Source organism: Parasteatoda tepidariorum, chromosome 2, assembly GCF_982258835.1.
Source record: "Parasteatoda tepidariorum strain Cologne lab strain chromosome 2, Ptep-v5.0, whole genome shotgun sequence".
NCBI lineage: Eukaryota > Metazoa > Arthropoda > Arachnida > Araneae > Theridiidae > Parasteatoda > Parasteatoda tepidariorum.
In genome coordinates, this window is record NC_141756.1 from 49391139 (window position 1) to 49416623 (window position 25485).

Below are 25485 nucleotides of genomic sequence, written 5' to 3' on the forward strand. Positions count from 1 at the left end.
ATAAAATAAAGTAGCTTATTTTATGTATTTTTAAGATCCTTTTTCTCCACTCTTCGAAATTTTTAGGACTAGGAGAATTTTGAAATTTGCCTTTTGAGACTAATATTTTAATCGTTTTACAGCAAAATTGACTTTTTACATTAGTAAAAAGAAAACTAGCAAGTATACATTTTTATACATTTAAAATAAAAAGCAAAGCGAATAAAATATAATTCCTTGAAAATATGCTTCAAAGAAAGCCAGTTTCAGATGAACTAAATTTTATAAAAAATTTCAATATTTCTGAAGGATTCCATAATCTTTTAAAATATTTTAGGACTTAAATAGAAGGCGCAACAGCTAGTTAGTCTTATTGAAAGAGTTTTATATTTAAAATGACTCTATAAATAAAATGTATAGAAATATTAATTTGTTTTCATTGAAAATAATACCTTTTTAGATACATGAAACGAATAAAAAAGTAAAATATGCATTCTTTAAAAAAAAACTTAAATTTTTGTTTTTAATTTATCAGAATTATTAAAATATTGTCCTTAAAAAAGAATTTATAAAAACTATTAAGTTTTCAATACCTGCTATATTAGAAACTAGAAAACCTTGAACATTTTCTTTCAAGAGCTTTTAGGTTGTTTGAAAATGCTTACTACTTTTTTAATAACCTTTAGCTTCGGATTGCTTTAAATTAGGTATTCAAACCTTTTTTATAAGATGTTATTATTAATTATTATATAATTATAATTTATTTTATGCTATAAGTTTTACTGCAATAAATTTTCAATTTTATTTCTTTTAATTTATTTTCTAGTAAACTCTGTGATTTTAATAAATTCTTAATCTATTAGCTCTTAATTTTAATTTATAATGGATTAGAGATCAGTAATTTAATATTAAACTCTAAAATAAATAGTAATTTTTTTTCAAAATTTGTATAGGTTTAGAAATGAAGTATTTTTCTTCTTAATTGCCTTTAAAAATTGGTTGTTTATTTAAACCAGATATTAAAAAAAGTGAGTTATAAAAACATTTATTAAATGGTATAATTTAAAATAATATCCTTCAAAAATATTAATAAGTAAATGTAGTTTTATTTATCACGTTTGTTTGTAACAATTCAAATATTTACAATCACAAGTAAATGACAGGTGTCATCTAAATAACAAATTCCTTTAGTTTTTTTAATGCTTTTCAATTCATTTTTAGATTGTTAAATATTTTTAACTTACATTATTAAAAAACAAAAAAAAAAGTGCTAAACCTAAAATTTATTAAAAATTAGAATACATAGCGGAGAGGGAAAAAAAAATTTCGAACACATGTGTCATATTTCAAAGAGTTTTATTTAATGTTATTCATTTCACATGTTTTCAAACTCAAAGCGAATAATTATTATTAGCCCTTAAGGACCTCCTCAAAACCCCTGAAATCTAACATTTTTTAAAAATTATAATACATAATGAAAACACGAAAAATAACTTTTCCTTACACCTTTGGCATATTGTAAACCATTTTATTCAATATTACTCATTTCATCTGCTTTCAAACTCAAAGAGAATAACTATTATTTACCCTTAAGTACCTCCTCAAAACCCATAAAGTACTGAAATCTAAAATTTATTGAAAATTATAATACATAATGAAAACACGAAAAATAACTTTTCCTTACACCTTTGGCATATTGTAAACCATTTTATTCAATATTACTAATTTCATCTGCTTTCAAACTCAGAGCGAGCAATTATTAACCCTTAAGTACCTCCTCAAAACCCAAAAAGTACTGAAATCTAAAATTTATTAAAAATTATAATACATAATGAAAACACGAAAAATAACTTTTCCTTACACCTTTGGCATATTGTAAACCATTTTATTCAATATTACTAATTTCATCTGCTTTCAAACTCAGAGCGAGCAATTATTAACCCTTAAGTACCTCCTCAAAACCCAAAAAGTACTGAAATCTAAAATTTATTAAAAATTATAATACATAATGAAAATACAAAAAAATAACTTTTCCTTATACCTTTGGCACGTTTCAAGCCATTTTATTAAATATTATTCATTTCATCTGTCTTCAAACTCTAAGAGAAAAACTAATAACCTTTAAGCATCTCCCTAATGTTTTCATAGCCCACGCCAAATTTATCCAAAAGGTGATATTCCATTCCCATCTAATAACCCCAACCCTTTACGCCTAAAGCCAGGTGTCTATCAATATTATCTCATTCCTGAAGACAACGAAATCTGTTTACCGCTTCGGCATTTCACTGTCACGCTTTTAGAATGTCACGACCTCGTCCAAATGAATCATCTGGCGAAGAATCGCCAAAGCTGGTATCCAGAAACGGAGAAAGTCCGGCTCTTGATAGGGGCTTGCCACGCCGGAGCTTCGTGTATGTCCGGGTATTCTAAGATCAGTCCCTGGAACCAATTGATCGATGACGTCACAGGGGCGGCCCCACGTGTCTGCACAGAGATATCTGCACAATTTTTAATTTTAGTTCCTGGATTAATATATGTAATTTCCCTGAAATCCGGTCAAAAGTCAGGGATTTTTATTTTATTATATCAGATAAGTTATGTGATAAATGCATCGTTTCGTAATAGTGCCAATGCTGAAATAGAGCTTATTAAGTTAGAGATCATTTACCTTTTGCACTTTGCAAGTTTTTATTTTAAATGTTATGAATCCGAAGACAAATGTGTAGAAATGCAGAAATATAATATACAATATCTACATAATATAAAACAGCAATTGATTTCTCATTTGTAAAATTACAATAAACGTTATAAATTAATTTATATAGAGTTTAAATGCAACTATGATTTTATAATAAAAAATTTTATGCTTAAAACCAGTAGCTTAACAGCAAAAAACTTGTAAGTTTCTTATATGAATGTGGTAAACCTGAAAACACATATTGAAAATTAGAAAAGTAATGCATGTAATTCATGATGCAATAAGACTGAGTAATAAAACTAAAATAAATCTAATAGATCAATTATTATAATTTCAATGCAATCATAACTCTATAATAAACCAAAAGATCTTTCAACTCGAATATAGTTTCGTTTATTAAAAAGTACTTCAATATTTATTGAAGCATGCGTTAATGTTTATAATATTGTTGAAAATTTCAAACCTGTTGTGATTCTTTTAAATTCACTTCAGGCCCAAAATAAATTGATAGTTTAAATTAAAGACGTAGAATTGCGCTAAAAATTTTTGAGAAAATGATAATTCAGTGTTAATTTTTTTTTAAATGGGCATTTAAACCTTGCATACTTGACATTCTAAATTAATTTTAAGTTCCTTTTACTTATTTTAATCTCATAAAAAAACCAGCTGTTTTAACATCAGTAAATGGTGAGAAAAACTCATGTTTGTTCTCAATTTTCATGACATAAAACTGTTGTCACCTTTATAATTTTATATTTTGCTTAGTTTTTGGTATTATAATTTAAAGAAGAAGAAAAATTTAATGTAATTATATTTTATTCTATATTCATTTGATTAGGGCATTTTAAAGGCCTAAATAAATAGAATAAAAAGAAATTAACTATTTTTTACGGAAAATATAAAATTTTGTTTTCAGCCTCAAATCACAGTACTTAAGTGGTTTATAGTCTATAAACTAAACTCGCTTATTTTGTTCCAACAAATAATTTAATGAAATATTTATAAAAGGTTTCTACTTTTTTAAAAAAAATCAATTTTGGGATAAAAATATTTGATTTTTTTATTATTCTTCATTTTTCCTCAGTCAATATCAGTCTTCGAAATCTTTCAGTTCGAAATATTTATTTACCAAAAACTGTGTATGAAAATTAATATTAGTTGACGAAAAGAACCGATCAAAAATTAAATGATTCTAAAGAATGCATTATTTAAAATAGTTTCTCCTAGTTTACATATAAACGTAAATTTTTAATCTCTGATTTCTCAAACTAAGAACTAAAAGATAATTGGAAAAAAATAGATTAAGGAATTTTGGAGCAAAAAAAAGTAAATTTGAGTTAAGAAGAAACATTTTGAAGAGAGAAATAAGTTATTATATTCTTAAAATAAGATGATATCGAGTGCAAAAAAATATAACTCTAAAGAAATATTTTATTTTCAGTAGTAAATATCTTTCAATATTATATTTAAAAATATAACATAAGTCAAATTAAACTCAATATTTTTAGTCAATCATTTTTTGTGAATATTTTAAAATGTATTGTTTATCAATGTTTGTTAACAATGTTTGTTATCAATGTCTTTGGGTGTGCTCACACAGAGCTCAACTTATCCAAAACTTTTGAATGTTTACCTTCTTCTACATACGCCATATATTTTTTACCAAACTAGTTACATGTTAACATTTTTATGATAATTCTATTTTACTCAGAGTGTCTGCGTATAATGGCATATTGTATGCAGAATCGTCAATATTTTCAAAATGTTCCGAAATGTCTTATTTATTTTACATTATGTGGTCTTGTCTCATTTTTCAAAATCAGTTGCAAAGTTTGCTTGTGATAGAAAATACAAATAGCAGAATCAAAGTTCATACAAGCATTTTTAAGAATAGTATCACAGTACATTATGTGATGCCCAGAATTCGATATAATCATTGCTTTGTGACTTATCGCGATAAGAGATCACTGAATGGTAAATATTGAATATTTATACTCGCATGAAAGTTTGAATACACAAATTCGCTGTTCCAAAAAACGTCGGTAGTAATAATATCACATTTTAAATAAAAAAGATTTAAAAAACGACCCTTGACTTCTTTTTTGTGTTGTTAGTTAATGAATCATAACTTTTAATTTATTTTTATTAATATAAGGTGTACTAAAGCTAAGCAGCGAGAAAATAAACACAATTTGTTTAGCTTCTCAGCTACTGACCCAGATTTCTGGGAATCAATTCCTATTTGAATAATTATAATATTTGGTTAATGATCTTTATATTATCATATTCTTTTCAAGTTTTGGAAAATTTTCTTTTGTGTTTTTTACCTAGTAACATCTGAGACTCTCACCCTACCTATTTTTCTCATTACTATTTCTTTCGGTCTGGTTCCATATAAACCTATTAGTCAATCATATTTTTCCTTGCCTGTTATTTTAATTTTTATATCATTTTCTTCTATATCTCAATTTTTCCTCTTTCATTCTATGTTTCATTATTGAAGAAGATTCTTCAGACCGAAACAATAGTATTTTTTACCATGTAGTATCACTTAAGCTCCTTTTTCATATTGCTTAGCTTTATACATATGAAGCACAAAGTTAAATTTTTCTTATATAAGCATAATAAATTTAATATATGTAACCAATAAATTTTTCCTTAACCCATAACTCAGTTTATCTATATTTACTTATGAGAATCTACAGAAAATCCTCATATCACAAAACATATATGGGTGATTCTCCCGAAACATGAAAATTCACTGTCCCTTGCTCCAAGATCTAATACTATAATACTAAAAGAACTTTTTTTTGAAAGAAATTAATAAATAGCATTGCTGTTAGCATTTTAAAATGACTTTGCACTAGAATCGACTGTTTTGTATACTTAAAATTTAATTGAATATCAAAATGTCATTTTCCTGGCATGTCCCAAACAATATTTCCAATAATAACTAGCTTCACAACTTCCCATACATTTTTCAAAATCTTTTTTTTTTATCTTATCCTATGTAAGCATTTCTAGAATATACGCAGAGGGTATTGTTTACTAAAACTTCGTTTAAAATAATTTTTTTCTGCCAATAATTTGTTTGCCCGATTAAAATCTGTCATTTTCCTGGCTACTTTTAATTAGTGATTTAAAACTAAAATAGATAGCGCCAGGAATCAATATCTTATGTTAATAGATTGATTAGATACCCTCCTATCTGAACATGTCTTGTTGCATGAATAAAGAACCAATTTCCTGGCTCAAAATCTATTTCAAAAATTTTTTCAAGGTGAGTAGGTTTTTATGCTGTCATTTTCCTGGCTTTTTGAAATCATTAATAACAAAAACTACACAGATTTATCTTAGTTATTTTAAGAAATACTGTTGTTTTCTGCAGAATATAAACGTCTTCGCCCAAAATATTAAATTAAAGTAAAGTTATATGCTATAAAATGGTGAATTTGTCATTATCCTGGCTGTCATTTTCCTGGCTTATGAATGCCAGGACATTGAAGTGCTACCAGAAATTCTCTTTAACTGCTAATACTATAAAGAGGGAAAGCAAATATTAACCTAATACCAAGTTTATGTATGATTGTAATATGCTTGGATGTAATCAAAGTTATTTATTTATATAATGATTGATTATTATACACAATTTTATTCCGTACATATCAGCAACAAAATTTTTTTTTCGTTTCTTTCTACAGTGGATAAGAAGAATTAATTTAAGCAATTTATGGTCCATCTAACATAAAGGCTTAAGTTGAGTTACTTACTATTAACTTAAAATGACTGTTTTTTAAACTTCTAAGGTAATATGTCATTTTCCTGGCTTTCAAGATTTGGTGAATTTCTATTTTGTTTTTTTTCTCGAGCAAATGTCAATAAACTACACTGCTGTCTATAAGATATTAATAATTGTAGCTAAAGAAGTATACAAAAAAAATTTTTGATTATTTTGAAGACTTTAAATTTGAAGAAATTTTTTGGTCCGAATTGTCATGTTTCGTGATAATCATCCATATATGCTTATAATGTATGGCAAAGAATCCAGGGGTGTCTAGTGATATTTTTTCCTTTTATTTTGCTTCTTTTATTCTCCTGTTCTACTTTATTTTTGCACCTGAATTTATTTATAATACCATTTAGAAACTCGCGGCTATACAAACTTAGTTTTATATACATTATAAGTTCTTTCACCTTTTGTATTATTAAAGTTAACTTTTCAATTCAATTCAATTCAATTATTTAAATATATACTGACTATATAATATCATTATAAATTTAATTTTACAGCTTCCACCTACGTACAAAATTTTGATAATTATTGTTTAGTATTAATTTCATTGTATTTTGAAAATCATAAGTTATTGAATTAAACACTTTTTTCCTGTGAAGCAATAGAATGTGTCTAATAATTAATTATGTCGAAAATTTCTTTGTCCGCTTCATAAAATACTACAGAGAACTTCCATTATAGAATACTATAATTGGATGAAATTATTGATTTTTATAGTATAAAAGAACTCATTTACAAATTCTAATTGTTGTACGTTCAATGATTAGAAATGTAAATATTTTAAAGTTATTTAAACAGATACATAAAAAATGTTAATGAAAATTTTAATTGTTTTAAATATATGTTTATTAATTTAAAATAATTTTGATTAATATTATTATTTAATTAATTCATTCTAATATTTATTTTGTTGTTAGTTCACTTAAAATAAAGTTATTAAAATTATTGCAACAATGAACTTTAGAAGGTAAATTACAAAGACAAATACGGCTTCATACTCATTGTGAAATTAATTTTTTATTGCACATTACAATATTACGTAAATGTTTATAAATATCGAATAACTTATCACACATAAAACTCAAATAAAAATAAGTGTAATTAAATTCTTAAGCGTTTTAAAGAAAACTCTCAAGTTTAGTTTCAGCATAAAGTTTTTTTTCCTATCTATTTCTGAATCAAACGTGCACGAATGTTCCTATAGCGCGTTTGAAGTTGAAGTTAAAAAATAAAGAAATTTCTTCGGAAACTATAAGTCACTTCTTAGTTTGAAACAAGTAAGAGAAATTTGGGTTTTAACTGTAAACATCAATTCTTTCGTAATTATTAATATGTCTTAATTACAATCTGATCAAAAACAAATTTGGAATGTATCTTTCTAAATTCTATTCACTATATTCTTGTTGATATTTTCATGCATTTTAATAACTGATAAAACATTCTAAAACTGAATGTTTATCCATTCAAAAACTTAAAATGTATATTTATTTTAAAATCGGTCATAAAACAATACATTAGACTATCATAAGAAGTGAAATTATAAAGAAGTTACTTAACTTTTTTTTAAAATTAATTAACTACAATTATAATTACTTAATTTTAACAATAATTAACATTTCATAATTAATTATTTTTTACTATAAATTATAATTTATAACTCAGTTTCATTATAAATAATTAATTTTAATAACTAATTAATGATAAATTTTAAATTTTGGACAATTAATATATATTGGAGGGATAAATCCCCTCCGCTGAACGGTGCACCGCGTCGCAAAATGTGCTCATGGCATGTCGATTGTAAAACTAAATTTAAACAATATATACATGCACATATAAGTTTATAAGCGTTAATAAGCTTTAAATAATTAATTAAACTAATAAGTTTAATTTTTAAAAGACACATTAAAAAAAGTAATAGAATTGTTTAAACTTATAAAAAGACTTTCACAGTTTTCCTGGATGCTCATTTAAAATATTTTAAATTAGCTTTTAATACAATTTCAATTTAGTTTAGCTTTTGATACAATTTCACAATTTTTTTACGTCACAAACATTTAATACAATGTCAGTGAAGTTCTTATATGTAACAATAAAAAAATAAAGAGGACCGGAATAGTTTGGTTGGTAGGGAGTTTGGTAAATGTCCAAGTGGTTGTGAGTTCGATCCCCGCCGGCCGACGATGACTGGTGCTCGTTAAAACTGTCGGGTCACAAAGTACTCCGTATTCCCGTGACAAATCAATACTCTGGGGGTACTGAATTGGAGATTGATCGTTCTCTGGTTCAGGTCGAAATTACGATCTGTGAGTGAATAAATTGATGTATGAATAGGTTCACCCTATACTCGGGACGTGACTGAAGTTGAATTCTTGGCCATAGATAGCGCCACTGAAAAACAAGAAACGCACACAAGCTTACTGGTTGGCAAGTGCATAAGAAACAACAATTTAAAAAAAAGTTCTGAAAAATTAAATACTTTTCTAGTCAGTTTACGAATGGTAAAAGATTATTATTCAGTGGACAAATTTGATTTATTTCAGCGGTTAACATGCAAAAGATTCAGTTGGTCAGGTTACAAAAATTTTGTTCCTCCTATCATTCGCGATCGCAACGAACTATAGGGGGCGTTGTTGTATGAGACTAATACCTGCGACTTCTATATGAACAGTCATTCAGTTACTCTGGAGACGTCTTTAATGTAGCGTGTAACATTGTAACGTTCCTTCTTTATCGTAACTTATTAAATTTAAAAAAGAAAAAATTTTGATATCCTTTTTTATGCAACCAAAAACAAGATGGTATCCCTTTCTTTTAAAGAAGGAACATCCAAAACACAGCTGAAAAATATTTGTAAATAAGCAGAAAAAAATATGTATCTTCCTATTAGAGTTAAATCTAATGCCTGAAAAATAGTTTTACTAAATTTAATGATATAACCTGAAAGGCCTATTTAAACTTTACATTCCATAGTTTTAAGAATCATATTACTTCAAACATTAAAATAAGCAAAAAGTATACATAAACTTCATAATTTTATGTAATTTAATTTTGTGAAAAAAGTTCTTTGACAACAATTTTTATCAAAAAATTTTAAGTTTTAATAAAAATCATTATTTAGAAACTAGAAAACGTAAAATAGAGAATGCTTGCGATACAAAACAAAAAAGAAAAAACCAATTCTAAAAATTCCTTACATTAAAATAAACAACTTTCACGTTTTTTCTTTTTTGATTCATAATCGGACGCAGAAAACCATTCTATAGAGAACTATCATCAAATAAGAAAAAAATTACTTAAAAGTTAAATTTTTTATTTTATAAAAATTAACACTTACCTGCTTTATAAATCAGAAAAATTCCAAAATGATTTGTTCTTCGATTTTTGTTACGATTTTTTAGTGCTACGAAAATGCGTCTTTGTTATTTGCCAAAAATAGAACAAGATGCAATTTTATCTTTTCAGGAGCAAAATATTTTGCCCATTGTCCACCGAAATCCGATAAACTACTTTGATTTTAAATAAAGTGTTTTATTTTATGATTTGTCACAAAAATTTTGGTCTAGATTGGTGGCACTTAAAAACCGCTAAATCTGTAGTTGCGGTGGCGTTATTACGTAAGTACCGAATTTTTATTCCATACTTTTTTGAATCATATTACTTCAAACATTAGAATATGCAAGAAGTATACATTAGCACATAATGTTATACCATTTAATTTTTCAGAACAATTATTTTAACTGCAATTTTTATCAAAAAATTATAAACTGAAAAACGTAAAATAAAGAATTCTTAGGATAAAAAAACGATTTTAAAAATTCCTCATATTGAAATAAAAAAACTTCCATATTGTTTCTCTTTTTATTCTTATAGTTCTTAATCAGACGTAAAAAAGCATTCTGTAGAGAACTATCATCAAATGAGAGAAAAGAAATATTTACAAGCAAATTTTTTATTATAAAAATCATAACACTTACCTTATTTATAATTCCGGAGAATTCCAAAATGATATGTTCTTTGTTTGAAAACTTAATTCACAAATAATAGATATATAGCTTATCCCTTCATTACTTTTAGATAACATACTACACAGCAAAATTTTATAATTGTATGATCTTGATATGAATTTGAATATGCAGCTAAAAGCAGAATAGCTGAATTCTAGTTGAAATATTCTTTCAAAACTAAAAAATACTTACCAAGAAAACGATAAAAGTTAATTAAGAATCAGCACAAATGGCACTATTTCAAGTAATTTGGATAATTTTTTATTGTTGTTTTCCGAATTATATGGATACAGAAATATATACTATTCTATAACGAAGAAGAATATTCTATAACTATTACAGCTCTGTACGTTCTGAATTCATATTTATTTATTGGAACGACGAAAGCAATATTGACTTCACTTTAATTTGTAATGAATTGAAGACGGAAGAAATGCATTTTACCTTAATACACACATCTGTAACAGTATGCGTTAGCGAAATCGGAAGTTATCAGTTGCAAGTTTGTTGATCATAGAAGTTAAAAATTATTGAGGAATTTTTCTTCAAATGTTTGACGTGTTCTTTTCCTGAAAGATTTACCAATATTATGGAGAGTTTTTTCAAGTTCTTCTGTCTTTTTCTAAGTGAAATTTTGCTTCTTATTTGCAGCTAAGAAAATAGCGTCTGATTATGCCAATGATTTTGATGGAACTAAATGAAAACGTGATAAATTAATGTCTGATATTTACAGGCTCTCGCTAGAGGGCGTACTCGAGCGTTGCGATCGCGAATTTTGAACATTCTGAGTTTTGGAAAATAAAGGTCAACATAGACAAGTGGTTAACTTACAAGGAGAGTCAACTTCACTGATTTTACTGCATTAGAATTAAATACCGAAACTGAAAAAATTTGTTTATGACTGAAAATTGCGAATTAAAACAAAGTTTTAGGGAGGTATATTTTTTCGAATTCTTATCATCTTCATCCTCTATACTCCCCATAATTTGTATCACAGCAAAACAGGTATTTTAGTATTTTAATCAAAATTAAACTTAATATAGTTCTACAATTGCAGTTATTAATAATAAAACAAGAAACATTGCGACGAGCAAAAATTGTTTAAGAGTGAAGATTATGAAAATCACTATGAATTGTTCATTAATTAGAATCATTAATTGAATTAAAACGAAACAAAGGGTATCTTTTTTTTCCTACTCACATCTTTTTCATTCGAGAGAATTAATTTATATCACTAACATGTAAAAAAAAATTTACTATCCATTTTGACATTTTAAACCAAATTAAATAACTTAATTTCACAATTACTACATACTAATATTTGAACTAATCATCAAAGACAATAAAAATTGTTTATAACTGAAAATTATGAAAATATTTATGATTTAAAACAAAACGAAAACAGAAAGCTATTTTTTTTCTTCAAAATCTTCGAAGTCAATTTCTAGAGCTGAGAGCAAACAAAAATATTTTTTTGTTATCAAACTTTACAATTTAAACAAAATTAAACTTAATTTTATAATTACTGTTTAGAAATATTACAGCTATCGAGACAAATAAAAATTGTTTTTAATTGGATTCTATTCAAATCTACACAAACATGCCAAAGAAAATAAATCCTACTAAATAGTAATTTTCTAATTTAATAACTTCAATTTGAGTAATTGTGTTAGAAAATAAGCTAATTAAAAAATCTAACTCCTACACTAGAAATAGGTTGACACTTCAAAGAACTTTGATTCATTATCTTTCCCATATTATTTGATGAAAGTTTCAAAACGCCTCCATAATTGCAAATAAAAACATCAATGATTATGAATGATTATTGTTGTTAAAGAAGTTTATAACGTTTTTAAAAAAATAAAGAGAAAGGAAAATAAACTTTCATAAACTATTTTTAAATATATTTTAACTGTCCTAATAATCTTGATAAGAATTCAAATCATTCGTTTATTTTATTTTTCAAATATATTATAAAAAAATCTTTGGACATTTACAGTTTATAAATTGTAAAGGCTGAAATTGCATAGAATTTTTTTAAATGCATATATTCTTTAATTTGTAAAAAAACGTTATTGTTAAATGTTAATTAAGAAAAAAAAGCAAAGATTCTTAACGTCAGAAGCAAAAATATTAGGCTTGACTCTTAATGAATGTCATGTAAAATAATTAAGAGAATCTCGATATAATTATTGGAGAATCTTTAATAATCTCGATGAGTATTCAAACCTTTTGTTTATTATATTTTTTAAAAAAATAAATTCTACAAAAAACTTTGACGCTTATAGTTTATGAATTTATAAATTATCAACACTGTAACTGTAAAAGAATTTTTTAAATGCGTATAATATTTGATTCTCGAAAAAAGAGATAAAAAATATTTTTCATGTCAATTTAAAAAAACAAAGATTCTTCACGTCAGAAGCAAAATTGTTAGGCTTGGCTCTTAATGAATGTCATGCAAAATAATTTGCATAATCTAAATAGAATTATTGGAGAATCTCTAGCAATTTAGATAAGTATTCACACCCTTCGTTTATTTATTTATTTTTTTCAAAATACATTATAAAAGAGATATCGGCTCTTACAATTTATGAATTTATAAATTATCAGCATTGTAACTGCATAAGAATTTTTTAAATCTGTATATTCTTTACTTCTCAAAAAAGAGAGATGGAAAATATTTTTCATGCTAATTAAAAAAACGATTCTTAACATTCAGAAGCAAAATTGCTAGGGTTAACTCTTAATGAATGTCATGCAAAATAATTAAAATAATCTCGATTATTGGAAAATCTCTAATAATTACGATAAGTATTCAAATCCTTCGCTTATTTCATTGTTTTTTCAAAATACATTATAAATAAGACATTGACTCTTACAGTTTATGAATTTATAAATTATCAGCACTATAACTGCATAAGAATTTTTTTAAATGCGTATATTATTTAATTGTCAAAAAGAGAGACAAAAAGTATTTTTCATGTTAATTAAAACAGATAATTCAGTTTATTGAAACATACTAAATTTTTTTTCACGATTACAGTTCAGATTTTTATTTAAATCACTTGTTTTTAAATTATAATTTAAATCACTTGATTTTGTTTTTAAAAAATCATTAGTTTAAACAGCTTGATTATTAAAAAAAAAACATTTTTAAATCAATCGATTTCTTATAAAATCATATTTCTTAAGTCTGATTTCATTGATGTTGAAAGTTTTATATGAAGAAATAATGTTTAAATTGTTATTTGATGCTTAAAATGAACTCATAAAAAATAGATCAAATGGTTTAAGAGACAAAATCTTTAAAATTATAATTTTTTATCAGGTACTTATTATTTAATGCACGCAATTTATTTACATCTTTTAGTTTCATGTTTATTTAAATAAGGTACAATTTATTTAAATTAAATATAAGTTTATTTAATTTTAATATTAGCGATAAAACGTAAAAAAAATTGTATTTTTGAAATTTCCTAACTTAATAACTATTTAACCATTTTTCTTAAATTTTAGATTTTGTCTCTTAAAATTACGCAGTTAAAAACTACATAATTTCACATTACTAGTAAAAAAATTTAAACTACTTCAAAATTAAATGCTACAAAAAAAAAGATAAAAATATTTTTTACGTTAAAATTGTCTTTGAATAAGCTAATTTTATATTCAAAAGGGTTTTAGATTCTTTTTAATAGTTCCAGAGAAAAGGCAAAGTATGTTAAAATTAGACTAACCTTAAGCGAACAAAAGTTTCAAACCTTTCCTATCCGAATCCGTGGTTACTCTCTTCAATTTGATGGTCAAAAAAACAAACTCGCGGAATTAAAAGGCATATTTATATGGAGAAAGAACGTTTCAGATATTTAAAATAACTAAAATATCGCCTGCTAAAATTATTTAGCACATTGAAAATCAATAAAGCCTCTAAAAATAAAAATTGCTTCTTAAGGCAAAATAGTTCGATTACTAAATCAAAAGTTTTGAAATTATTAAAATGCACCGTTTTTTTATTATTTAACGCGCGCGAAACCTAAAGATCTATTTAAATATCATTAAAATTTTAAGTTTACTCCTTCAAATTTAAAAAAAAAAAAACATTTCTTCGCTTTTCTTTGACTTGTTTCACACTACTTGAAAAAAAAAGTTTTTTTTCTTCTAATAATCATATATATGTATTTAGAAAGCTTCCATTTTGAAGTTAAAACTTTTAAAGTTCGGAACTCAAAGGCGTCTTTCGAAGTTAACAATTTGAAAAATTATTAATAATTACTTATTAAGTACGTAACAATTCGATAACTAATTATAACACTATTATAAAAGCAGCGAAAAACAGTTTGTGTAAAATAAATACTTGCTTATTTAGCCATATTGCATTTCTTTTCGAAATGTGTCAAGGGTGGGAAATTGACTTAAGATATATACTGTTTGCTTAGAAAAATTCTTAATTACAAATACTCAATCCTGTCAAAAATAAAAACACTTTTGTATTTATTTTCTTTCGTTTTCTGCGACCACCAAAGAAAAATATTCAGCTTTCAGTGCGTATAAAAAATGGTAAAACGTAACAACAGCACAAAATAAATAATACTTCTTCAACGATAATAAAGCAAAATCGATAATTTATAACACCACCCAGTCATTATCACGAGTAATTAGATTGATGATCGAGTCATGTAATTCGAGAAGAAAAGAACACATCTCAGTAAATATCTTTCATACATATTCAATAAGGCATAAAACAGCGCTGAAAAGTTACTCTTCGAATCAATGAAATGCATGTAGTTTTCGAAGTTTTCCGGCAAATCGTTTTAACGCCCACGCACATCATGACTCTGATGACCGACTGCGAGAATCGATTCATCAAGTCACTGCTGTTACTTTTTCCGAGAAAATTTCACCTCTTTTGTGGAAAAGTGAAAAAAAAATATTTTAAGTACTTTTTTTGTTCACTTATTTTCTTATTGGACTAAACCTATTTTTGGAAACACATTAATATATGTTTCGTATATATTCATAAACAAAAACAAAAGTTGGATAAATAAAAATTAAATGCATAACTAGTTCTTAATTTAAAAACATGATTTATCATTTTTATTCCTTATTCATACAAAATTTAATAATGCTAATTTTAAAATTATCGAAGTAAATAAAGAATACCTTCTGATTGACGGCTTGAAGCCCACCCAGTTTCAGAACTTTGAGTACCAGCTTGTTTGTGAAGTAAAGATAGCCCCTACTCAATGCTATACACATTGCTACAATCATACCGTTGTCCACAATTTTGAGGACAACGAACAATGGAAGGGGGTAATGGAAACCCTTGGCATACAACGAGCAGTTGAAAAAATTTTTACTTTATATATATTGTACAAAAATTAGCTTTCTTATAGATAAAATTTTTTTTTTAAATATTTTAATAATTTTTCTTCTTCTCTTTTCATTAATCTTTATTATTTTCCTTGTATTCTCTATATTTTTACTTATTTTATGAGTTCTATACTTGCAGCTAATGAGCTGCAAATAAAACTTTTTAATTTTAATCGTTTCTCTTTTTATCCTTTTTGTGTAAATATATATATTATTTAAAAAAATTACTCACTTTTTGTCCTTTCTTTTACATTTAAACAAAGTGACTTTTGGCCAAATAAAGATCCTTGGTATACCAAACAATGATAACAGGACTTGCAGACCAAGTGGACATCTGACATTCTTCAAATGACGCTGAAATCTGTCAGAAATCAGATTCTGATTAAATAAAGATTGCTTAGTAGGGGAAAGATAGTTCGCCTCCCAATGAGGTAACCCAGGTTCCGGTCTCAGCGATGGATCGTTGATAAGAATTTTGCTCATTATTCACGTCGAACACAGTGCTGATATAAAATATCAACAGTGGTAGAGGGATCATGGCTTAGAATTCCATTACGGTCGGGCTAACCATAGAAGTTTTTGCGATTTCTCTCTCCATGTAAAGCAAATGCGGGTTAGTTCCCTCAAAAAGTCCTTCACGAAGGATAGTTTGTTCCAATGCTTGATCCAGGAGCTCCCTAGTTTTTTTGGTTGGGTTCATAATTACAAGGTTACGGAGTTTAACATTGATAGTCGTAAACTTAGTAGGACGATTGTTCACCGCCGGTTATAAAATAAAATAAAGATTCTAATGACGTAAGTTTTTAAAAATAGCAGAATTAGCGAGCACCAATATTTGATCCATTAATTTGATTTCGACATTCTTTAAATAATGCTAAACACAAAAGAATCATACTTTCGGAAACTCTCATCCTTCAAATATGACTCTATGTTAGTTTTCGGTTTTCCCCCAAGCTAAAAACACAATAAAAAATAACCAAATTGTTTTCCTAAGTTAAAATTAGCATTTATTAATAAGTCCTAAGTTATTGGCGGTCTGCCAGCAAATAAAAACTTCCACAGAAAAGGAAACATTCCAGTTAGCCTATGAGCCTTGTCTGCCAATTTGTATGAAGTCAAATTTTTTTTTCACGAAATAATAAAAAAATACTTTTGAATAAACGAGATTTTTTACCAACTGATATTACACTTATAGCCATGGAATTTTTTATTGTTTTAGAAGAATCTGATTATTATTTCTTAGAAATTAAAAAAATACATTCGTTTTTAGGGACCTAAGTATTTAATAAAAAACAACACATTATATATGTTGAAAAAAAATAGCCCAATAAATTAGTGAAGTAAATTATCATTATTGAAATATGCAATTCAAATATTTTAAAAAATAGTCTTAATTAGACAAATAATATTTAGTTCTTGAAAAAAAGATTTCTTTATATCTTAAGCTTCTGCTGTACTTAATATCTGGTGACAATATTACTTAATATTTTGTAACAATTGAGTACATTTTTGCAAATGTTTCTTTAAATACAGTTTTCTTATGTAATAACACTGGGGAAATGGATATGCAAGGTGAGAAAGCCAACAGATAGAACTATAACTTTTTGTGGATAGGGAGTTAAAAACACCAAAATTATTTTTATTTTAAGAGTTCTAGGATCAAAAAAAAAATTTAAATTCAAACACATGAAAGTTTTTAAACTATAATAACTGGTTTAGCAATTTGCGTTCATATTATTATAAACTTAAAGTAGAGAATACACAGTTTCAATTTATAACACTATTTTTGCAATTTCTGACTTAAATAGAACGTGTGCATAATAGTAATTTTATAAGCAAAAATTACTAGCAAAAACAATGTTAACTCTCTTACAAAAAATTGTGTAATATAATGAGTGTTGGTGATACACAAAAATTAAGTACTGGGTTATTTGCTAAAAAAGTGCTAGCAAAAACAATGTAAACTCTCTTACAAAAAATCATATAATATAATGAGTGTTGTTGGTGATACACAAAAATTAAGTACTAGAATATTTGCTTTTAAAATAACTTTATTCGATTTACAAGCATTTTCCCCCAAAAAGCAACTCATGTATAAAAAAAATAGAACATATCACAGTAAACTTAACATTTAATAATGTGTAGAATACACACAGTACCAAAACTATAAATACGTACATGAGCACAATTAAGGCAATGAAGCGTTTGCTTGATAATAAAATACTAGTCAGATTGTCAAGTTTGAGAGAGTCTTTTTTTTACATTTTTTCTATAATAAAATTTTCCACAGCTAAAATAACAATAATGAAGATTTCAAAAAATCCATAAAATTTTAATCACAGGAATAAAATTAAAATGACATCTTTTATTTAGTTATTATATGAGAAAAACGTTAAAAAACTGTCAGAATTATTAAATAGATTCCAAAATTTGTATTTTAAAATACAATTTTTTACCAAAGCAAAAGATATCAATTTTTACCAAAATGACATCTTTTATTTAGTTATTATATGAGAAAAACGTTAAAAAACTGTCAGAATTATTAAATAGATACCAAAATTTGTATTTTAAAATACAATTTTTTACCAAGGCGACTTAAATTTTTTTTAACAGTGCAAGATAGTAAATCGAATACTAAGAAAACTGAAGTGAAAAATAAACGAAAAATACTAACTTCTTTTTCAATTCATAAAAGAAATGGGAAAGAGGTCAGATTGTTTCAAAGCCAAAACAAGATGATGATTCTCAGATCGACGAGTAATTTTATTTACTTTATTTAATCGGCATGTTATCACGATCCAATCTAGTCTTATTATGTAAATAGTTAAAAAGTGATTTCATAAATTTCATGAAACTAAAAAAAAAGACTTAGTTCTCAAATGTATCAGTAATTATAGTAATTCTTATTAATCTGAGTGATAAAAAATCTCTCATACTTTGGTTGATTTATTTGGCAGGAATCATCAGGACAAAATATAATACAAACAGCGCAGTTTATATATGTGTGTAAGAAAATACATGGACATCAAAAGCAATAAAAAAAATAACAATATGTTATAACTATTATTTTAGTATAAAATACACATTTTTTTTCCAAATATTTTGTACTCTTTTAACAGCTTGAGCTAAACTAATGATTGTGCACATCATAAAACTTCAGATTTCATATAAATAAAATAGAAAATTTTTGAAAGTTTAAATTTTTTTAGATACAAGCAATTTCGCACACAAACATGAATATCTAATGAGGATAATATATACATATTTTTACAATAGCTCTTAACATGATGTTATACATGTTTATAACTCTTAATCTGATTCATAGTACTCCAAGTTTCTTCTTAAGTACAACATTATTATTATTATACAATAGTTTTTAGAACATTTAATAATTTCAAACAACAACAATATATCTAGCTAATGCTTTTTACTTAAAAAAAATCTAAATAGTTGCCTGTAAAAACTATTTTAAATTTCAATATAAAAAAATTTATAAATAGCGCAGCAATAGTAGACAAATGCATTAAAAATAGCATTATAGTAGTTGTATTTGAAAGGCAACATGAAGAGAAAGTGAAGTAAAACACTCTCGCAACAATGTGATTGACACTGCGCATCAGCCGCTTATACTTTTCAGACCATTTGGTACCTATCAATCTGAAGTTGGCAGCACTACCAGCGGCTACTGAAAATAGAACTCAGATTCTAAATATTAGTAGCTTAGTGTCATAAGCAATAAGCCATTGCGACTAATAGTTGTGGTGAAAATAAATGCAACAAGAGATTCTAAAGAGAACAACAATATAAAAAAGGCAAGGCAAAAAATAAAATATATATGTAGAAAAAGGGCAAGGGCAAATAAAATTCTAAAAGGATGGGGGTAACAGACTCCAATACTCATACCAATTACAGATAACATGAATATATTAGAACTAGTAACACCAACTTTGCACTATATCTAATAAATAGGCAAGAATTAAAGCGGAAAAGTTAATACTAGGTAAAAAGAGTTAATAGATAAAAAATTGTAGCAACCTTATTAATAAAACAGATCATCAACTAGCACAACAATTATCATTCTCCAACATAAATTTTTGCAATCTAGCAGTTTTTTCTTACTGCCAGGTAACAAAGCTTAATACAAGAATAATAATTTTTTATTCCAAATTTAAAATTGTAAAAATAATAACAGCATATCATTAGGAACAAAATAATGAATTTAATATTATATCATCAGAATATAAAGGATTATCAATAGAAGAAAATATCAATTTTAGAATGCAAACATAGAATACACAAATTATTCTGAATTCTAAGCCTAATATTTTGACAAGACAATAAGAATAGAGAATAAAATAATCTAGCCTTGAACAAAAATGAAAAAGAGGATTAAAAGGATAAAACTGGGTTAACTTGAATATAAACAGCAAATATTAATGTAAATTATCATCTTATAATTAATCATCAATATATTATAAAAGGATCATTGGTTAATTTTTTTATTGACAAACTGCTTCAATTTTAACTGATTCTGACATAAGTATAAAATACTGAAGAGCAACAATCCTATCAACATCTCTCTTTAAAAGCAGGACCCAGAACACAAAGTGTTTTAAGTCGTTTTTCGTATGTTGCTAACAAGCTTCGGTTTAATAGAACGTATCCTGTTGATGTATAAAACAGTTTGTACAAAATCATGTCCTCTAATCTGAAATTTCTAAATCTCTTTTTTAATAGTTGTTTAATTCGTTTTACTTTAATTATAAAACACAATTAACAATGGTTGTTTAGTACAAAGTATATAAAAATAATCTTGTACTAAATGGAAATAAACTTCCTGATTAATTTATTCCCATGAATTAATCAATAACATGTAACTAATAACATGTTAATCAATAACATTTCTTCAGATTTAAATTAATTTTAATATTTAAAGAATTTAATTTTTTAAATAAAAAGAATTTGATTTTATACTAATGAAAACTTAATTTAAAATTTTTAAAAAAATTTGATATTTTGGAAATATAGTACTAAGTTGATTGATTTAAAGAATTATGTCTAAAATACTGCTGTTTATATTAAAATTATCATAACTGCAGTCAGCATGTCTAAATACTTGGACATGCACCCCTTCATTGGTTAACCTACAAAGGACCCTTCATACAAAAAGTTTATGCTCCTCTAGTCCAGAGTTCAATAAAATCATTCAAAAAAACTCATTAGCACCTTTTTTTTTTAATTCCTCCACTTTTAAATTTTCTCTCAGATCAAAGAGTTTCAAAGACATAAACAATAAAAAATACATGCATGTGATTCACAAAACATTGAGTGTAATGTACAAACCAATGACTTAAATAGGGTGTAATAAGTGCATAAGCAAAATATAGAGCTTAGAAACTGAAAAGCAGTCAGTAAATAGGTTTAAAAAAATGATCTGAAAAACACTCTCTATATCAATATAAGTATTAAAGAAAAGTCTCAATAATGAATTATAATAAAATTAGTACATGGTAAAACATAAGATATCATATTTTGCACAAGATATTCCTTATATTTTATTACAATATATAATTATCGCGTATAAAAGATATAAATCAGAAAAAAAGCAATAAATAAAATTTATGATCAAAATAGTCTAATTTTTAAAGCAAATTAATTCTAATATAACTGTGATTTAGAAACTTACGATATTCAAGTTGGTAAAGAAAATTTGAATCTTCATTTTATAATAACAGTTGTGCAATTTTAATAAAATAAAAATTAAGTGACTAAACTCAAAACACAGGTCCTTGAGACTAATGTTTAAATAAACTTTTTGAGTTTTCTGCGAAAATCAACGTATTTGGTCTAACTATATCTAATTGAACCAAATTATGAATTAAATGTTTAAGGATATAAGATCATACTAAAGATTTCATAATGCCTCAGATCTACAAAGCTTAATAAAACGAAGAGTCAAAAAAATAGTTCTAAATTTTGACATCACAAGTAATCTTTTAATTGAATTATTCATACACTTTTAAAATTATCTCCTAGCTATGTGAATAAAGGAAATCAAAGATAAGAATTTATTAAGCTTAAAGAAAAATCAAAAAGAAAATAAACATAGACAAAATCAGAAACAAATAAAAAAACTAATGAACAAATACTGAAAATGAAATATTTCCAAAATGTAAATAAAAAGAAAGAGATCATTAAATTATTCATGGGTTTAAGTACAACTCATACTTAACACTTATATACTATACCAGGGGTGGCGAACCTTTATACACCAACGTGCCATTTTTTCCAAAAAATTGTTTAATGGGGTCATAGACGTGCCGTCAAATAATTTTGCCTTCGTGATTATTGGGAAAATAATAATACTAAATACTATCAACTCAAAACTCTTTAATTACATTGAAAAAATAATATTTTGCAATGTCTCAGTTATACGCGTATTTCAACTTAAAGTAACATCAGTGTGACTTCTGTTGCTGCAGATTAGATGACAAATAACTTATATTAGGTTGTAAGAAGTTAGTTTAAGCAGGCTGTTTATTTTTTTTGTTAGTTATTTACCGTTAGCCTGTTTTTTATTGTTATTAATTGCTTTTTTTAGCATTAATTGTTAATTTTTTTCATTAATAATTGTTTATTATTTAGCGTGTTTTTGTGAATTTTAATTTAATTGTTACATATGTTTCATAGTGTAATAGCATTTGAGTAATAACAATTTATAGTGTAATAACAAATGTGATCGGTGACGTGCCCAAATTATTGTGTAGGGTGCCATAAATGGCACGCGTGCCATTGGTTCGCCATCCCTGTACTATACCATCAATAGCTACTGAAATATTGAAAAACTATTAGGTAGTAAAAACCGTACAAATTATAATCAAACTTCTTCAAATAAAAATTATATAATGCTTAATAATTTAAAATAGAAAACAATTTGAACATTTGAGATTATAAAAATCTACAATGAATTTATGTTTCATAATATTTCAAATAAAAAAAATAATTAAATCATTTAAAGGTTTAAGTACTACTCATACTTAATGTTAATAGTTACCAAAATATTAGAACAATACAATTGTTTAATAATTTAAAATTGAATAAAAAACTTTACTTTTGACATTAGTAAAAATCTACAATGAATTTGAAATTCATAATAAAGTAGTCATTTCAAAATAAAGTAAAACATTAAATTATTTAAAACTTTAGGTACAACAAATACTGAACACTTACATATTCAAATGATTGATAGCTACCAGAAAATTGAAACACACATTAAATATTAGGTGGTAAAAGTATCAAGGATAACTATCAAACTACTTCAAGTAAGAATAATATAACACTTAATGAAAAATTGAAAGAAAAAAAAAAGAACTATAGACATAAAAATCTACAATAAATATATGCTTCATAATATTTCGAAAAGTGAATGTCTTAAAATGAGAAATATTATTAAAAAACAAAATAGAACAAAAATAGAGTAAAACACATTTTAAGTACATATAATTAACAATAAAACATCAAATAAAACAATCAATGAAAAATAAAAATCTCTGCTAGGCAGTAAAGGATTTTTTCTGGCTGTATCCATATTAGGAAATTCTTTGGGCTCGAGCAAATGTTAAGAATATTTGCTCTAAGGAAGTGTCACTTATCATGTAATCCTCCAAATTGAATTTTGGTTTCATTTCACCCATCAGTTTAAACAATTTGCTTAGCGTTACCGAAGGATCTACCACATGGTATTGAAGCATACCCTATAATAGAATAAATTATAGTGAGGAAACACTTTTTTTAAAAACAAATAGTAGTTTTAAATAATTGATTTATTTAAGAATTAACAAGCAGGATCTTTGCATAAAATTGATTATTTTAAATTGATATGTCCTCGAACTTTTGAGACCTGCTATTATACTTTAACATGCTTTTTGCCTTTTTAAAATACTAACACAAAGTGTAAGGAACTGGCTATGTTATGAATTTAAATTTAGAGCTCTGACAACCTATTTCCCATTTTACATACCTGATCATTATTTGATTGATATACAGTGCACAAAATAAAAAATGGAACACCCTAAATAACTTTTGATCTAATGATCAGATTTTCATATTCTAGGACTCAATCTTAATGGTTCAAGGGGGTAATGTACAGATGATAATTTAAATTACAAGATCAAACACAAAAACGTACTTTCTCTGATTAAAAATACTTTTTTTCACTGGATTCAGATTTCTGACCCCCAAATTTGCAGCCGTAATCTGAAAAATATGGTGCCCAAAGTTTGATCAGGAGAGCGATCCAAAGTTTGGACACCTCAATGATAATTCTACTTTTTGCTTATTTCGTCAGATCTCGAGAAGTTTTAAAAATTTTTGCACACAATTTAAAAATTTTTGCACACAAATGTAAAATTCCTTTTTCGAAAGATAATTCCATGCAAAATATAACTTTTAGTAAATATTTACTGGTCTTTATTATTTTATTTAAAAATAGTCGAAAAAATTTTGGATTGTAATGTACAAAATTTTTTACATCATTTTAAAGATTGTAATCGCAATATAAGGCAAAATAGAAAATTAGAATAAAATCGGTTGAATAGTTCCTGAGATATCAAATTTCAAAAAAGCCGTTTTTTTAATTGCAAAAATGTTTCAATTTGCTTTAAAAATTGTGGAGATATGGTGAAATACGCAAAAAAAAATTTACATTAAGGGGTCTAAATTTTGGACCGCTCACTGTACCAAACTATCGGAACAATATTTTCCGGATTGAGGCCAAACTAATTAGCTAATATTCATATTTTGAGGATCAAAAATTCAAATCCATCAAAAAGTATTTTTATTCAGGGAAAGTACATTTTTGCATCTGATTTCATAACTTAAAATATCCTCTGCACTAAATAATTAGCATATTTGAGGTTACCCCCTCCAACTATCAAGAATGAATCCATCTGATTATTACATCAAAAGTTATTCAAGGAGGTTTCTTCTTTATTTTCTGACTGTACATTGAATACCATGATGGCTCAGGTATTCAGGATAGAGCACTCGCCTCTCGAAGAGGTCACTCAAGTTGGAAACAACTTCAGTGCTGACGTAAAAATATCCTCAGTGGTAGAGGGATCAAGGGTTAGAGTCATTTTACCGTCAGGATAACTGCAGGAGGTTTTCCTCTCCAATAAAGGAAAATGGTAGTTGCTTGCATTAAAAAGTCTTCCATAAAGGCAAATTTCTCCCAAAACTTGATCCAGAGTCATGATGGCACAGGGGATAGAGCTTTCACCTTCCAATGAGGTGAACCGGTTTCGAATCCCAGAGATGGATAGTCTATTATAATTCCACATCCGGCTTGCAATAACCACAGTGCTGATGTAAAATATCCTCAGTGGTAGACGGTAGAATACCCTTGCCGTCAAGATTTCCATGGGATATTTTCGTGGTTTTCTTTTAATTTAAAAGCAAATGGGGGTTAGTTCCATCAAAAAAGTCCTCCACGAAGGCAAATTTCTCTCAATACTTAATCCAGGAATTCCCTTGTTGTCTGGACTGGGTTCAAAATTGCAAGGTTACGGAGTTGAACATTAGTCGTAAACCCTAAATTGGGTTGGCTGTTCAACGATGGTTATAAAATAAAATGATAT

The 25485-nt window shown here is 26.3% G+C and overlaps 2 protein-coding genes across 5 annotated transcripts in view; both read right to left on the reverse strand.

The window, feature by feature from the left end:
- Positions 1-15736, reverse strand: part of LOC107453322 (kinase suppressor of Ras 1) — a 59144-nt gene extending 43408 nt beyond the window's left edge. Inside the window, exon 1 of the mRNA XM_087157295.1 lies at positions 15638-15736. The gene's annotated coding sequence lies outside the window, so the exon portion shown is untranslated. The remainder of the gene's footprint in view (positions 1-15637) is intronic.
- Positions 15737-23292: 7556 nt separating this feature from the next.
- The window catches only part of LOC107454939 (phospholipid-transporting ATPase ABCA3), a 65900-nt gene continuing 63707 nt past the window's right edge, over positions 23293-25485 (reverse strand). For all 4 annotated transcript variants that reach the window (XM_043042671.3, XM_071177510.2, XM_087157301.1 and 1 more), the window contains one exon: positions 23293-23601. In XM_043042671.3, the coding sequence (XP_042898605.2) occupies positions 23437-23601 (165 nt within the window). In that variant the 3' untranslated portion in view covers positions 23293-23436. The remainder of the gene's footprint in view (positions 23602-25485) is intronic.